This window comes from Aspergillus heteromorphus, assembly GCF_003184545.1.
Source record: "Aspergillus heteromorphus CBS 117.55 chromosome Unknown BO70scaffold_2, whole genome shotgun sequence".
Taxonomy (NCBI): domain Eukaryota; kingdom Fungi; phylum Ascomycota; class Eurotiomycetes; order Eurotiales; family Aspergillaceae; genus Aspergillus; species Aspergillus heteromorphus.
In genome coordinates, this window is record NW_020290407.1 from 1,446,523 (window position 1) to 1,462,749 (window position 16,227).

Below are 16,227 nucleotides of genomic sequence, written 5' to 3' on the forward strand. Positions count from 1 at the left end.
CATCCGCCCACGGCATTGTGGGAACGTAGATGGTAGGGCGCCGCAGTATCCCGTCTGTGCATGGCGCTGGGGCTGGTGCTGTCGATCCGGTCAAATTAGGCACCGTCGCAGACTCGCAGCACGGAACAATACTCCGTAGCGAAGGCAACAACGACATCATCATACATGTAGGTCTGGAGATCATCACCAGATCCGTACTATGTAGCCTGTAGCCCGGCTCATCAAGGCTATATAGTATCTACTACGGTACGGAGTACTAGCTCAGTCATACATAATACTTACTACTTAGGTGTAGGTGTAGGTGTAGTAAGTTATAAGTTCGTTGGTTAGTAAGTTCGTTGGTTAGTTGGTTAGTGGGTTGGCATCGAAAGAGATATAGTATGGAAGGTCGGTATGTAGGTGGTAACTGGTAAGTAAAAGTAAAAGTGGGAAGTGAGTGGTAGGTAATGGATGATTCGCCCCATCTGGTGATTGATTACCTCAGGACTCCGTACTAACTAACTAGTTAGTCAATTAATTGACCGACCGACTGACCGACTGACTGACCGACCGACTGACTGACTGACTGACTGACTGACTAACCAACTCACTCACTAACTAACTAACTAACTAACTAACTAATTAATTAGATGAGTATCTAGTTGGAGGTGGTAAATTGATTGATCAATTGATTGATTGAAATGCTTTCCTGACCGACAGTATGATGTATGATGTATGATGTAGACTATGATGTATGATGTATGAGATAAATGAATGAATGAATGAATGAATGATGGAGATAACCTAAGATTTTCTCGATCTCGGGGTTCCCGATCGGAAATTGGAGGTTGTTTTCGCTGGGGGAAGAAATCAATTCAAATCAAATCAAATCAGCAGACCTGACCTGACCTGACCTGACCTGGCCATCGCGATCTGACTGAGTGGACTGGCTGACTGGTTTATCTGACTGACTGACTGGACTGACTGCTGACTAAGGAAGGTAAGTAGTTAGTTGCAGTAACTGACTAGGGGCTGGGCTGGGGAGTGGGTTTGGGGGTTAGGTTAAGTTAGGTTGGGTTGGAATTGGATTGGATTGAATTGAATTAAGAGGGAGGGGTGATGTAGGATGTATGTTGTAAGTAAGTATAAATTAAGATAGGGGGTTAAGGGTAGTAGCTTTATTTTGATTTGGATGGCTAGATAGATACCTGGATATTGTAGACGGGGGATGGATGTATGGATGTATGGATGTATGAATGTATGGAAATGAGTGAGTGAGTAAGTGGTGGTGGTGGTATTATCACCACGGGGCAGGAGAGGGGGGAAATGATGTAATAATCAATGTACACCGTCCTTGCTCGGTTGGAAGTAGGAAGTAGGAAGTAGGAAGTAGTAAGCGGAAGGAACAGAAACAGAATTTTGTAAAGAATCAGAAGAAGAAGAAGAAGGGGTAAATTCTACTGCGTGGATTGGAAATAACTTTAAGAACCAAAGTGACACGGGTATGTAGGGAGGCGTTTCGGTTGGTTGGTTGGTTGGTTGGTTTACTTACTTTTAGGTGCGGATTGGTTGGTTGGGGGGGATATTCTTGTTAATTTGCTGTTTATTCTATCTACCACTATTACTAAGCTACCTACTTAACTATAGTTAGCATGTACCTGGGTAGGTACATACCAGTAGTAGTAGTAGTTGTTGTTGTACGGTACGTAGGCACCAGGCAGGTACCTTACCTTGGTAGATATAGTATTCAGTTTCAGTACACAGCAGGGAAGGCAGGGAAAGGAGGGTATACGCTCAGCCATAAGAGTAGGGATACTTCCGTAGGCTCGGAGCAGGGACAGGGAGCGAAGTATAATACCCAATACTATATCCCAGTATCTTAAATCAAGCTTACCCGCCCTATGCGGGTTTAACTCGGTATACTCGGTTGAGGAAGTAATCTTGATTCTTGGGGGAGGGGGAGGGGGAGGGGAAGGGGAAGGGGGTTTTTCCGTCGCATCCCCCTGTCTACCTAGTACCTACTTACCTGGGTGTGGGATTGGATTGGTGGTTAATAGGCCCGTTTGGGGATAGTGTTGTTTTTCTTATGTAGGAGCTGGGTCGGAGGTGGGAATAGGAAAGGTTATCGGAATTTGTGGAAGCTATGGAATAGTTTCTCTCCTTTGCTTCTGCTTCTGCTTTGCTTGTGTTAATTAGCATGGGGAATAGGACGTTTGGGTGGTAACTATGAGTAGGACATTGATGTTGGGTTGGGCATAGTAGCCAGTTAGTTCAGTCCAGTCAATCGCTCATTATGTATGTATAAGTAAGCATAGCCGAATGATTTATACTATCATGCGGTTCGGACCACCTTATGCTTCTGGACATGACTCTGTCACGGGCTAGCCGTACCTCGATCTGAAGTAACAACAATATACTTCGAGTAGAGGGGAGCACGTGGGCAGACTGCATTGCACACCCTATAAACCACAAGCTCTACCGAGTCCATCGCGAGTGACTTCCACCTGCTTCGATTGCAAGAAGTCCCGATCCGGTCCGGTACATCCCTGGCCGTGTCGAGATGCGTCGTCGCGGTTGTGGTTGTGGTGATGCAACCTTTCCGGTGCTGATGATCGTTCCTCGATTCTTGTCTCCTGCCTTGTGTTGTGAGATGTGAATCAAGGAAAGAGGACGACGATGGATGGACTTCAAAGCTATGGTTGTACCGAAGGCACTGAAGACAGGCTGCGCATTCTTTCTCTCGAGGGTACCTTAGGAGACATTTCCCCTGCAGTAGGTAGGTGGTACTTATGTGTAAGCTAAGGAGGTAAGTATATGTTAGCAGCTGGCCTGAAAACAAGAGAGTAGGGAGGGAGTGGTAGATACTTGATATAACCCGGAGGAAGGATCCAGAAATCCTAAGAATCAAAGTTAATATCTGTCTTGCTGTTATTTCGTCTAGATATACAGAGAATCAACAATTACTATCTCTCTGCAAGTGAACTTTCAAAGAGCAAGAAGGTAGGTAAGTAGGACGGTAGGCAAGTAAGATACCTAGAGGTAGGTAGGCAGGTAAGAACCATATCAACCCACAATCACCTGCCTACTTACGGTGGGCACATCCACTTACATCGAACTAGTCTACCTTGCGACATCAATCAACCATACTAGTATAGTAAACAGATAGTAGATACACCATATATCTAGTCTGGCAGTATCCATAGCTACTAACTACTCCGTACATGTGTATGTATATCCACTATGCACAATTAACACTTAACTCCCCCCAATTAACCTCCCTAATTATCTATCTAGTAATAATCAACCCCAATACGAAAAACCGACTACGCAACAGCAAAACAATATAGTGAAACACACACCATCCATCCATTCATCTCCACTCCACATAGTACTAATACCACGCAAGCCTTGTTTCCTTTCTGATCAGCTTGTCTCATAGTCAGTCGGTCAGTCAGTCAGTCATATTGTCTCCCCACTTATTCTCAATCATGAATGAATAAGAGATATAAGAAAGAATGAAAGAAAGAAAGAAAAAAAAATAAAACACTATTACTGGTTACTACGAGGGAAAAATAATACCCTATCCTACACTAATCCTACCCACCAACCCACTCACACACCCACCCACCTACCGAAACTAACACGCGGAAGCAATTCCACTTATGCATCAGGTTGGGTAGAGAAGTTAGGAGAAGAATGGAAAGAAAGGCACTAGAAAGCCCAGCGAACGCACTGGCCCTGTTCCTGTGCTGGCCCGCTGGGTGCGTGGTTGATGGAGGGGAGAGAGAGAGAGGGGGGGGGGGGGTTGTAGGGACAAGGTCGTTCTAGGAGGAATTAATTTATTCTGGAAGATGGGATGTGACTACGGAGGAGCAACCTAACTCACACTAGCTATCCTTCTTCCCTCCTCCTGCGTGAAGGAGGGGGAGGGGAGGGGAGGGAGGGGGGGCGGACAACCATACGATAAGGAGGGGAACAATCTTCCATAGGAGAAATGACCCTGGTCTCTTAGGATTTCCTCCTGTTGCAGTGGTGTTATCGACCTGCCTGATGGGGGGTTAGGGGGTGGCAGTGGTTGGTTGATCTGAAGACTGCTGGCGGCTGTGACTTGGGTGGCTGTTGGTTTTCGGGATTGATGGGATGGATGAAAGAGAGAGAAGGAGGGGGAGGGATGGGATGGGGGTGGTCTTTGTGTATGTATGTACGGAGTACTCTGTAGTGACTGGGTTAGGTCCTCGGGAGCTTGGATGAGGTGTATGTAGAGATAGCTACTGTGCAGCTGCGCACTATCTGTGGCGTATGGGCGAGGGAGGAGGAGCGGTTGTGCAGTTGCAGTGTGCTGCGCTGCTGGACTCCGTGCTCGAAGAGTGGAGACGCGAAGGGTGATTTGACAGGTATCGTCATGTTGCTGTCTGGCTGTCCCCTTGTTCGAAACTTCGACCAGGGCGCGCCATTGTGGGCGTGACGATGGCGAGGGACAGGGTGGATGGAGCCGGGGGGTTAACTGTCACCCTCGCGAGGTCGCGATGGTCATCATCAGTGATGCCCCAGACACCCGACCTCAGACATCAAATGATCGGGTAAAGGCTGGGAGGGCCCGGTAGACTCGAATCGGGGTTGCGATCATGACTGTTGGTAGATTCCGAGTCCTCCTAAGCTAGTCCGTCCTGCCTGCCCTCGCCAGTGTCCGTCCATATGAGCGGAGCATCACCTCAGCCACTAGCCGATCCCAGATCGGCAGTTCTTTATCGTCACTCGCCAGGGTGTCATTGGCGAGTGATGATAAATTGGGGAGGGGGGGGGGCGGCCAGCTGGCGAACCTCACCGTGGTTTTGGAGGGGAGGAGGCGGGTGACGGTGAGTAAGGTATTATTTTGATTGATTGTCATCAGTGGTGTTGGACTTTGACTTGGGAACAACATGATGAGCTGTCGGACTGAGGAAGAAGATAGGCAAGAATAGGAACGGCCATCGTCATGCCCGTCAACCATGGATGGAATGGCCGGTGGAGCAGACGTAGTCACGCGGCCGCCCGGTCGTGGTTACCCTTACATGATTACATCCTGGTATTGCTGGGTATTATCTATTGGTTTGGGAACGGGTATCCCCGTACCCGGGCCGTATGGTATTATGTCGGGAAATCCTCGCTTGTCTCGGTTTCATCCATGATCCATCTCGCCTCAATCAAGTCAGCTCGGTTGAGACTTGAGTCGTGAGCGTTGACGATGAGGTCACAGCTGAGCTTTCCTTCTGCCTACAAACCCGAGTCTCAGTCCAAGAATAGACGGGCACCTACAACAACGACAACGACAACGACGACAACGTAACAACATACGTTGCTGGGCCTTCTATCTGAAGCGTTCGCCATCCGGCCCCGTCCGCCGTCGCCGTCGCCATCGCCATCGCCATCGCCATCGCCATAGCCACAACTCGCAAACCACAGCAGCTGGAGAGGCGGGATGGAGACATCGTCGGCGGTGGACAACTGTCATATCAGAGAAGCCCCAAGCCAAGGAAGGGTTCTTCGGCCATGGTCCCATCCGGTCACAAGCCCTCGCGCGCGCTCTTCCCTGGGTGGAGCGCGACTGCATGCACCGATGCGGGGGTCGAGGAACGCTTTCCACTGGCTGGCGGGCGGGCTGCTGTTCAACGCTCCCCGGTGAATGCGTCCCTCCGTCGAGCGGAGCTCGTTCACGACTTGCTGCTGCTGCTGCTGCTGCTACTGCTGCTACTCCTGATCCTGCTCCTGCTCCTAGCCTCCTCCATTTGCTGTTGGGGATCCATCCTGCAGGCTCTGCTCGAGCTCGTGTTGATAAACCGGATTTACAGGCTTAGCAGCTCGGTCGCGCGTCTAGATAGATAGAGGAGAAGCTGGACATTGTACGATGGTTGGTATCTAGGTCATATAGGATCGTGTAGTGTAGTGTGTAGCGCAGTTGTAGTGTGTATAGCGTACCGGTCTTTCAGATTACCCCAATCGTCCATCCAGTCGGACGCGGAATATCGCCTTTGCAGCAGTTTTCGCCTGCCCGGCTTGACTAAAGTAGCCGCCGGGGAACGTTCCGGGAGTCGTCCGTTGGGGCTCATGTATGCACCGCAGTGCGCCTTGCTGCAAATTCGCCACGATTGTACTAGCGGTCGCGCGGCGATTCGATCTGTTCGGTGCCGGGGGTTCTTGACTCCTTGACACTGTCCAGGATGGACACTCCAGTGTGTCTCTTCACTCCCTAGTCTACTACTTTCCCTAGCCCAGTGCATCTACTGCACCACCTCGCAGTACGGGACTAGTCACTCCGCAAATGACGTTGGCTTGTTTCAGTTCCAGTTCGTCCATCAGATTGATGCTGCTGCTGCTGCTGCTGCTGTTTTCTGTTTCGGTTGCCGCCATCTGCTGCGTAAGTACTTTGTCGGGCTGAGTCTGCAGTGTGGTGTTAGGGGGAGGGTACCCCGTAGGGACTAGGGACTAGGGAAAGTACTGTGCCGCCGATACTACTAATAATAAGAAGAAGCCGAAGAAGAAGGACAACAGAAACAACAGACAGATCCAATGAGGGCAGCTCTCATGACGTGCTCACCCGTCATCGTCGGCGGCCATTCTCAGGTTGCCCCGAGGATGAACCACGGTGGCCGCCGCCGGTCAGCATCCGCAAGGACCTTTAAACTGTGCAAAATAGAATTTTCGCGCGTCTTCCCCGAAGCCTCACCCATGGTCGGGCATTTTCTTCTATTGAGGTTTAAGTCCCACCATCTTGGGTCGCGTATCTTATTTCCATTATTATTATTATTATTATTATTATCATTATTATTATAATTTTATATTTTATTAGTCCTCGGAAAGCTTCCACCGGCCACGAATGGTAAGCCTTGTAAGGAACGGGATAAACCAATCCCTCCCTAATCCCTATCCCACCCCCCCTCCCTCCCCATCCTAGTGATCCCACAACCCACCCCCATGCTGGTCTGCACGGACGAATGGCGGTTGTGAATCATCATCCCTGTCGCGCGCGCGCGGATTCAAGTTGCATGCTACATATGCTCCCGTCAGTAGGCGCTGTACGGGGTAGGATAGTCTACCCCATACCGACAGACCTACAGACCTACAGACAGTCTGTCCAGGGGAAGAAGAACCCATCTGAATCAATTTCGTCACATTGTCAACCCTGTGATTCGACACGCCGCTGGACACATGTTCCCGACGGTGTTGGATCGGCAGCCTGCACATCCTTTCCTGGGTTTAACCTCGCTCCTCCGTCGGTGCTTGCTCCCAGCCATGATCCGTCAGAAGGCGTCGAACCCGCGGGAATGGATCGTCCTGCCCCAAGCCGTTGATTTTGCGGTGGAGCTTAAAAACTTGACCAGCAAAGGGAAAAAAAAAAAAAAAAAAGTAAAAGTACCTACCTTGTACCTTTCCTCCCTCCTCCACTCGATAGATGGATATTTATTATTATTATTCTTATCATCATTTTTTTTCAATTTGCTCCTGCCATCGTCAATAAGATGGATCGTGCAGGGCAGACAGGGTCGGGTGTGTGTGTGTGTGTGTAGTGTGTACTTATGCGTTTGACTCTGTCCTGTCCCTGGGGAAAAGGACGGTTTATTTTGCCGTAATAATATTATTAGTATCTAACTAGTATTATTGTTATTAGTTATTAGGTTGTTAAGTAAGTACTCCGTAAGTAGTTGTGTATTTGATTATGTGCCCTTTGCCCCTCGAGGGGGATGGGGGGGCGGATGTGCTTTTGTAAATCGGTCTACCCTCATAGCGGCCGCAGTAGTCGTGGTGGTAACTGGACTACTGGCCATAGTTGCTCCGTAGTAGGGTCGATACGTCCAGGTGTAGTGCATTATCAGTATCACTAGTCAGGCCCGCAAGTGGGAGGGACGGCGATAAAGGTCGAACGAAGCATTCCGATATCCATCCATCCATCCATCCTTGACCCCGTATAAGGCGAGGAGGGGAGGCAAAGCCACGAATCCGATGGCTCGATCGACGTTGCATGACCTCCCCTGAAGACTTCGTTCAAAACGTTCTGATTAGGTCCAACTGACTTGACTACCATCGCCCCATTCGACGTGCTAACACAGTGTCCTCCGTGGCTTAATGATCCGCCGCCTCGGCAATTGCGTGGGAGGAAGGAAGGGGAGGTCGTCTAACAGACTCCCTCTGTACACCGTACATAGCTAGGTAGCTAGCTAGCTAGCAGACACGAAATACATAACAATAATAACAACGATAATAATAATAATAATACTAATAAATGGGGACGTGTTGGTGCACCACGGCAGTTGTCCTTCCGAGGCTGGGGATCTCGGGATGGGAGAGAGGGATTGACGATTCGACCCGTGGCAACAGCAACAAAGGATGAACCCCTACCTATAACATCATCAACCGCCGCCGCCGCGCAGCAGCAGCAGCAGCAGCATCATCATACCTCGACATCATCGCCATTGATCATCACCATACTACTAGCGGTGGATGATGAGGATCATCGCCATTCCTCCGACGGCGACACCTCGTTGGCGGTGGTTGCGCCGCCCCCCTTCAGGGGATTTGGGTTCCCGCTAAGAAGGCCAGCATCGAACCAAGGGGCGTGAAATCCTGGGCCCGAAAGTCACTAACCGAACCACTGCTGCGAAAAGGAACAAAAACGAACCCCTAAAACTAAAAGGGCATACTGGAGAGAGAGAGAAACAAACCATCAACCAAACCCCCCCCCCCCCCCCTCCCTTCATCCATATCCCCACCCTGCCCGCCCACCAACCACGGGACGCCAGTCCGAACAGAGGGCCTTCACCGAAACATCAATCACGGAGGATTCGACACAGGATTCGGGTTAGATTCAGGTACTGCGCGACTGACTGGTTAGAAGTCTCCTAGACTAGAAATACATCCTTAGTACACTATACACACTATACACACTATGTGCACTATGTGCACTATATGCACTATACACACTATCCTATACAGTAAGGACAAGAAGCATGTAGATAGTTAGTTCTGATTCATTTCTGACCACTCCCTTTCTACCTCTCCTCCTCCCTCCCCTCTCTCCGTCTCCCCCGTACCCAAGAATACGGCGATAATCATTCCAGTGGCGGCCACGAGTCTTCCCACTCTTAGTGCGGTGCCGCTAACCCCCAAACGGGCAAGGCCGAACCCACCGAGGTACCAACTCCGTACTCTGTTTGTACCTCCCATACCGAATCCGTGCGGGTTTCCTGCCCAAAAGTACAGCCGGCATGTACCCGCGCCCTCTGGGGAGCGTCGGAGAGGTACGGTATGTTACCTCCCTCCGCTTCCAGGTACGAGGGCAAAGGTCAGGTCGGGTTCAGTCAGGTAAGGTACGCGGAAGTCGTCAGCGGTAACCCGCTACCTGCCTAATTCCCTCGTCGTTGTTCCTCCCCGGGCGCTGATTAGCCACCCGCGGCCTCTAATTATCTCATAAATTGTTTATTAGTCTCCATTCATGACAATACCCTTGGTATCTGGGTGGTACGGGAGTATCACTCAGGTACTCAGGTACTCAGGTACTCAGGTACTCTACCAGTAAGAGGACTCGTAGACTGAGTAAACTGTCTTGTCTGGTTGACTCGAGTGACTAACAGCTGAACCAGCAACGCCCTGCTGCTGGCATCTCTGATTATGAAGTGTGTTCCTTTGGCCTGCTGGTTCACGATAATTCAATTATTACCTTCGCGGGAGTATTATCATTACATACCATCTGCTTTGCTGCTGCTGCTGCTGCTGCTGCTCCTCCTGCTCCTGCTGCTGCTGGTTCTCCTGCTGGTTCTCCTGCTTGCGAAACTAACTGACCATTTTCATTTCCATTATTATTATTATATTATTATTGCGACGAACTATTCCTACCGGCGACTCTCTTACTACTACCCAGTCACTCACTCCCTCCCTCTCTCTCTCTCTCATATTGCTGTCCGATTTTTTAAGCTACTACTGATTTGCTCCTCCTTCTCCTCTCCGACGGACCTCTTTCTCCTCCCTACCTCCCAATCTCTCTCTCCCCTCCTCCTCTTCCTCTCCCTCCTCTTTCTCGCCCTGTCCTCTCCCCCCCCTCTCTTCCCCCCCTTTTTTACGTGATAGTGATTGTGATTGTGACAAACCCGTCTTCCCCTACTGACGGCCCTTCACCACCAACCAACCTAACCAACCTAACCAACCCACCACCTCCTCCCCATTACCACTACCACCACCGCTATCTACCACCGCTACCACCACCACCACTCCTCCCCGTCCCAGTTTTTAGTCCGCCCGTTTTCGGACTGCCCAACGAACTTTCTCCAAACCCGGGTTTAGCACTCTTGGATTAATCCTAATCCTTAATCCAATCCCCATAGAACGCGTCCCAAAAAAGGAACAAAGGCGAGAAGCAACCATTCAGGCACATCCTTGAATTGCTTTGTCTCTCTCCCCTCCCACTCCCAAAGTGAAGTGAAGTGAAGTGACGGTTGCCTTCCCAACTTCACTTAACCGGCACGCCTTGCCCGCTGGCCCCTCTCCTTTTCCTCACCACCTTTTCGCCCTCTCGCGCCCGCCCTCTCTCTCTCTCTCTCTCTCCCCCAGAATCCCCTGAGAGACTCAACTCTCCCTGGCAGCAACCCCCCCAGGACCTGTTTGCTTGTGCCCCCTGCTGCTTTCGTGGTCCCCCTTTGCTTTTTCCGGCCGAAACCTCGACGACAGCCGCCCTGGGAAACGAACCCGTCGCTCGCTTCTTCGCCAGCTACCTCCAGCGACAACGCAGATCCCCCATCTGAAGTCATCGCTAGAGGTAGTCACAGCCCGGCTGTGAAAAAGCACCAATTGCTGCCGTGTTGTGTGTTAGTCCCGCGGGAGTAGTTGTGTTCTACCAGTCCTCCACGCCGTGTGGAAACCCGCCACAGCGACCGCCCGAATTTTTTTCTTATTCGCTTCCAAGCCACCGTCAACCACAGGAACTCTTAAATTCAACCACCCGCGCCACCACCAGAACAGACAACCATGGCGTCAGAGTCAGATGTGCACGGTTCTTCTCCTGTGCCGACCCTCCCCCAACCCAACGACAACGGTCGCTCGCATATGTCCTCTCTCTCCTCATCCTCCTCCATCTCAGACGCCGAAACCGAACGCAGAGGTCGCTCCGAGAGACCTCGCATGGCCAGTCGGAAACCGAGTGCTTCGATACTTGTGCCTCGAGATCACCCCGAAATCGAAATAGAAGAAGAAGAATTCCCGCCGGACGACGCGCGCGCCATGAGTCCCCGACGCAACTCCGCCGATCTGGAACGACTGGGCAAGGAAGCGAGGCAGACACTACAGGAGTGAGTCGCCGCCGGATTCCACGCTCGCAGGACTAGCTGCGCCATCGAGCCAGATATGCTAACGTGTGATTTTTTTTTCTGATATGACAGACAAGCCAAGGCCCTCCAGTCGTCCCTCCAGGCGCTCGCCGAACGCATCGAAGCCGTCAAATCGGATCACGACAAGCTCGAAAGCGAGAACCGTTTCCTGCAAGACTACATTGGTGGATTGACCCGCAACATGACCAAAAGCGAGATGACGAGGAGTAGCACCAAGGTCAAAAAGGCGCAGAAATAGCTACGACGCCGTATCACTCTCCCGGCGGTTTGGGACAGGCAACGGTCGGAAATCCGCTGTCTGGGAAGAACGCGGGCGATAAGGTCGGACGCACGAGATTCGGCCTCTACGATACATCTTTACCCTTCAGTTCATGAAATTTCGTTTCCGACGATGCCACATTCCTCGCCTGGCTATGCGGGTGCGTCGCAGATTACGGAATGGGACAGCGCACTCGGCAGCGATACGACCCCCGGTTTACACGCAGAAAATCAGAGTCTTTTTTGAGGATCGGGAATGACATCTGCGGCTTCATCAGGTGGGACCCTCGTACCACCCTGGGTGGCCCCGGGGGGTTCGGATTTGGCCAAATCGACACACCTCTTTTCGATTCGTTTTACTCTGGACGGACTTGATCGTGCAACGGGACACGGGCGGTCGATCATGACGACCCCCCCGGACTTTCACCCACTCATTAATCTTTCCGCGGTACTCGGTTTTCCGCTTTCTGGGTCGGCGCATGATACATGCTCGATGATGCGAAGGGGAATCCGGGGGCCGTCGTGACATCATCCATACATTCCGGGTGTTTCCAGGGAGTCTGATCGACGCCTACCGTCTTGGCAGCGATCCGGCGCGCGATTGGAATTGGTCGTGCTGCCGTCGGGCATAGACAACCCCGGGATCTGTCCACCTTCTTCTGTTCATATTCCCATGTTCCTTTTTTTCCCCCTTTTTCTCTTTTTCTTTTCTTTCCTCTTTCTTTCCTATCTGTCATATCATACCGGAGGCTTTGTGTATTGGCATAGCACGCGCGGCGTTGGGACACTTGACTGGGATTGTCAACTAGACTTGCTGTGTTGTTTTTTCTTTTCTTTCTGATACTGGAACCGCACTGGGCGCATTTGTTTTCACAGGTCTGCAAAAAGGCGGGAAGCATTTTCACGGAGCAGCCAATCCTCATGTGGTTTTCATTATCCTCATTCTCCTCCTCACCCCACCCCCATATATCCTCGTCACCACCGCCTTTCCGTCGCCATACTTGTCACCAACATCTATATCTTCTTCCTCCATCTCTCTGACTTACCCTTTGCTCTACCTCTACCCTTCACCCTCATCCCTTACCACCACCACCACCACCACCATCAACATGTACATTGGAATCGTCCCGGTCTGACGATTCGGATTCGACTTGGTTTGATTTTCGTTTGGCTCTGAAGACATTTGCTTACCATACCCAGAAGCGAGCGGTTGATACATTAAATGAGAACAAAATTGTTGAACTGCGTGCCTTGTAGTTGTAGGTGTAGCTGTAGCTGTAGCCGTATCTGTAGCCGTATCTGTGGCCAGCCAGCCAGCCAGCCCCACCCGACTAATTGGGTGGTCTTCTTAGTTCTTCCATCCGGAATCCATCCCTGAAGGATGATTTCCCTCGAATTAAACCCTGTCCGGGACTAGGATGTCTCTCACCACCCCAGGATGTTTCATACCTATCACATCTATCTATCTACCCATCATCCATCCCTCAATCCAGACCCCGGCCCAGTCATCGGTACTTTTTTTTTTTTTTTTCCCTTTCACCCTGGTCATTTTCTTGTCTTTTTTTTTGTTTTGTTTTACTTTTTACTTTTCTTTTCTTTTTTTTTTTACTTTTCCGTACCTGACAGATGGATGGATGGATGAATGGATGGATGTACTTCTACCGGTTCTGCCCACTCACCCACCCACCCACCCACCCAACCAATAATCAGTTAATTCTTAACACACACACACACACACACACACACACACACACACACACACACCCATCCCCAGCGCTAACGAATTCTCTTTCTTTACAGGCGCTGCAACATGGACATCAACATAAGTACCGTCTCCACTGGCGCGTTTATATTCTTTATTTCGCTGTGGGGAGTAGGGAGTACGGATGTACTGTAGGTACTCCGTAGGTAGGTATACATACATTGTACATATCTGGCAATCTGCATCTGCGTGGTATTTTACCTGGGTATGGAGTTGGTAGATAGGTAGGTAGGTAGATCCATCTATCAGTCTTCAGACATCAACACCTGTCACTTGAGTGTTAAGTACAAAGTACAAAGTACAGTACCGCATTAGACTTTTATTTATTTGGTTATGAATGACAGACAAACAGACAGACAGACAGACAGATAGATAGATACCTCACGAGTATGTAAATAGACAAACAGCCCCATCCATCCAAAAGTACGAGTTATACTTTCGGGGTCCCCAATTTCCCATTCTAGTCCTTGGTCGTTTTATTACTCATTTAGGGGGGGAAGGGTAAGGGGGAGGAAGGGAATGTTCGGACTTGGTCTGAGCACACACACACATACACACACACACACATGATCTAAGTACTTACTTACCTAGCTAATACTAGGTCGTAGGTAATAATAATATTCTGGGTGTCACTGTGCATACTTACATATCTAGAAAAGGCGAGGGGATTTTATATGTGATACAGCGCTAGGTTTCATCTATCTCTCTATCTGTCTATCTATCTATCTATCTATCTAGGTACGTAGCTGGGCTGGGGCTTTCTTGGGTTTTCTAGGTAGGAGTAGGTAGGTAGGTATCGAGGGAAGGTTCTTTGCCCTGTTGCCCTGTTGGCGTTGCCCTGTCTAGTCTGGGCCGGGACAAAGACAAAGAAAGTGTAGTAGTTAGATAGTCTAACGACTAACTACTAACTACTAACTACTAACTACTAATTATTCACCGAGTACCACCTCAGTCAATGAATGGGATGAGATGGGATGGGGTGGGATGAAATTAAGATGTGCTTATTATCTCAGTATAAAGCAAAATATCTTTTTTTTTTCTTCCTTCTTTCATCTCTGTTTTGTATCATGAGACAATATCCCTCTGTATACTCAATCACCCGTGGGAAATTGGGAAATTAATTTCAGCTCCCGGGTGAATCTACAGCTAAAACAAGGCAGCAACGACAAGGATCCCAGGATCTAAAATAAGATCGATCTGATGACATTCAGAGTATACTCTTGCCAAACCATCTGTGAATTTTGTTTCTCCCCGGAGGGTAGGGGAGTACTGACGTCATCGTATATCCCCAGACCAGACTTGGTTGGAAAGTAATATGCCTGTAAGAACGATGCGGGTGGGTTGTCCAATTTGTTTCCTTTTGAGGAAGTGGATTGAGTGGGTTGATGTGTCATTGAAGAGGGAGTAGGATGTATGCATGTATGTTGGTAGGTAGGTAGTAGGTAGAAGTTGTACTGCTCTGAAACCCAAGGTATACATGCAGCACAGCACGGTGTATACAATGAAATCAGAGTTATACTTTCCCCCCCTCGGAACCATTCATCCGTCCATTCATCCATCTACTCATACCGAGGTACGCGGCGATCCGAGCTGAACCTTGTGATGTTTTTTCCAATTGAATGACTGGCTGGCTTGCATATCCTGGGTAGATAGATACCTCGGTACCTCGATACTCTCGATACCTACCTACCAAAAGAGAATAAGAGTATACTAGACGTTGAAAAGAGTCAAGCAGGGAGTGAAATCCGGTAAAACCCCAACCAAAACAAACACAAACACAAACACGATGGCTGATTACAATCACCATCATCATATCATATTATGTATCCACCAGCCAGATAGACATCTGGTCCAACTCGGAACCCTCCCCTCCAAAACCGGTTTCGGATTCGCTTTGGCCCGTGAAACCAGCTCTCGGGAGGAATTCTCTGCCGAATCATAGACGCGGGTATATCCGACCCTGCCCGGTGGTTGTTAGACTTCTTCTTCTTTTGCATTCTTCGGTGGAGAACTTGGTGGGTGTGATGACATGTGGTGAACTGTGGGTTCACGGTTTTGCTTGGCTTGGCTTGGTAGATGCTCAATATATAAAGTCAAGATAAATGTAAATGGTGTGATTACTTCCCGCCAGTTAGAATGGGATATCGAGGGTGATGATGTGTTGATTTGGGGGTCTTCCGGGGGGGAACTCGTGTTTTAGAGTGGTGATGTCAGGGAGAGTGAATGATACAAAGTAAGTAAGTAGTTGACATGATGCTTAACATAGCAATCGGTTCGTGCTGATGGTTCTTTCCTATTCGGGATGACCGGCCATTTCTTGTTTCGGCAGCTGCGGAGTCTCTTCTTTCTGGTCTGCTGGTCTTCTGGTCTTCTGGTTTGTCTCGACACAGCATCCACGGATCCAGGTACAAGGATGGGGTATCACTGTACCAAAGAGCCTCAATTATCCCTAATCCTGGCTGAAGATGTTCGATTTGCGATGTTTCGGTCGTGTGTCCGCGGTATGAGCAGGTTCTCGGAGAGATGCACTGTCTAATACGATCCTCTGGGAATGCTGGTTGATGGCATCTGTCTCTCAAGAAATAGAAGAGGATATGGGACTTTAATCTCATTCACACACAGCATTTGATGGCTACAGCAGCAGTGAAGATGATATTATATTCCGACTTGGACTAATTCTTGCTGCAGGTTGGTGACTGACTAACAGACAGACTCGGTGAGTATAGCTCCATCACTTACTACTTACTACTTCACTCTTTCATCATCCATCACAAACAACTCTAAGATCCCACCCACACTCATACACAGACAAGTCTAACTGCAGCATATTTGACACCGCATCTTTCCTCCTCTTTAACTGATCTGAGTACCATGTAC

The 16,227-nt window shown here is 49.6% G+C and overlaps 3 protein-coding genes across 3 annotated transcripts; all 3 read left to right on the plus strand.

Moving 5' to 3' along the window:
• Window positions 1-4,954: 4,954 nt before the first annotated feature.
• Window positions 4,955-5,841, plus strand: BO70DRAFT_392775 (uncharacterized protein; the record flags this gene model as incomplete). Its single annotated transcript, XM_025546308.1, has 2 exons — window positions 4,955-5,190; window positions 5,337-5,841. 2 exons carry the CDS (start codon window positions 4,955-4,957, stop codon window positions 5,839-5,841), a joined length of 741 nt encoding a protein of 246 aa, XP_025403568.1.
• A 3,470-nt stretch (window positions 5,842-9,311) lies between these two features.
• On the plus strand, window positions 9,312-10,267 carry BO70DRAFT_85426 (uncharacterized protein). The gene is made up of 2 exons (XM_025548786.1): window positions 9,312-9,525; window positions 9,594-10,267. The coding sequence occupies exons 1-2, from the start codon at window positions 9,446-9,448 to the stop codon at window positions 10,072-10,074; spliced, it is 561 nt and encodes a 186-aa protein (XP_025403569.1). The 5' UTR covers window positions 9,312-9,445; the 3' UTR covers window positions 10,075-10,267.
• A 596-nt stretch (window positions 10,268-10,863) lies between these two features.
• Window positions 10,864-11,668, plus strand: BO70DRAFT_85428 (short coiled-coil protein). The gene is made up of 2 exons (XM_025548787.1): window positions 10,864-11,291; window positions 11,382-11,668. The coding sequence occupies exons 1-2, from the start codon at window positions 10,972-10,974 to the stop codon at window positions 11,566-11,568; spliced, it is 507 nt and encodes a 168-aa protein (XP_025403570.1). The 5' UTR covers window positions 10,864-10,971; the 3' UTR covers window positions 11,569-11,668.
• Window positions 11,669-16,227: the final 4,559 nt, after the last annotated feature.

Excerpts from the sequence above, each read along its gene's own strand:
- BO70DRAFT_85428 (XM_025548787.1), top strand. The coding sequence starts at position 10,972 with ATGGCGTCAGAGTCAGATGTGCACGGTTCTTCTCCTGTGCCGACCCTC. Across the intron at positions 11,292-11,381 it reads GCGAGGCAGACACTACAGGA|ACAAGCCAAGGCCCTCCAGT; the intron begins GTGAGTCGCCGC and ends CTGATATGACAG.
- BO70DRAFT_85426 (XM_025548786.1), top strand. The coding sequence starts at position 9,446 with ATGACAATACCCTTGGTATCTGGGTGGTACGGGAGTATCACTCAGGTA. Across the intron at positions 9,526-9,593 it reads GGTACTCAGGTACTCTACCA|CAACGCCCTGCTGCTGGCAT; the intron begins GTAAGAGGACTC and ends CAGCTGAACCAG.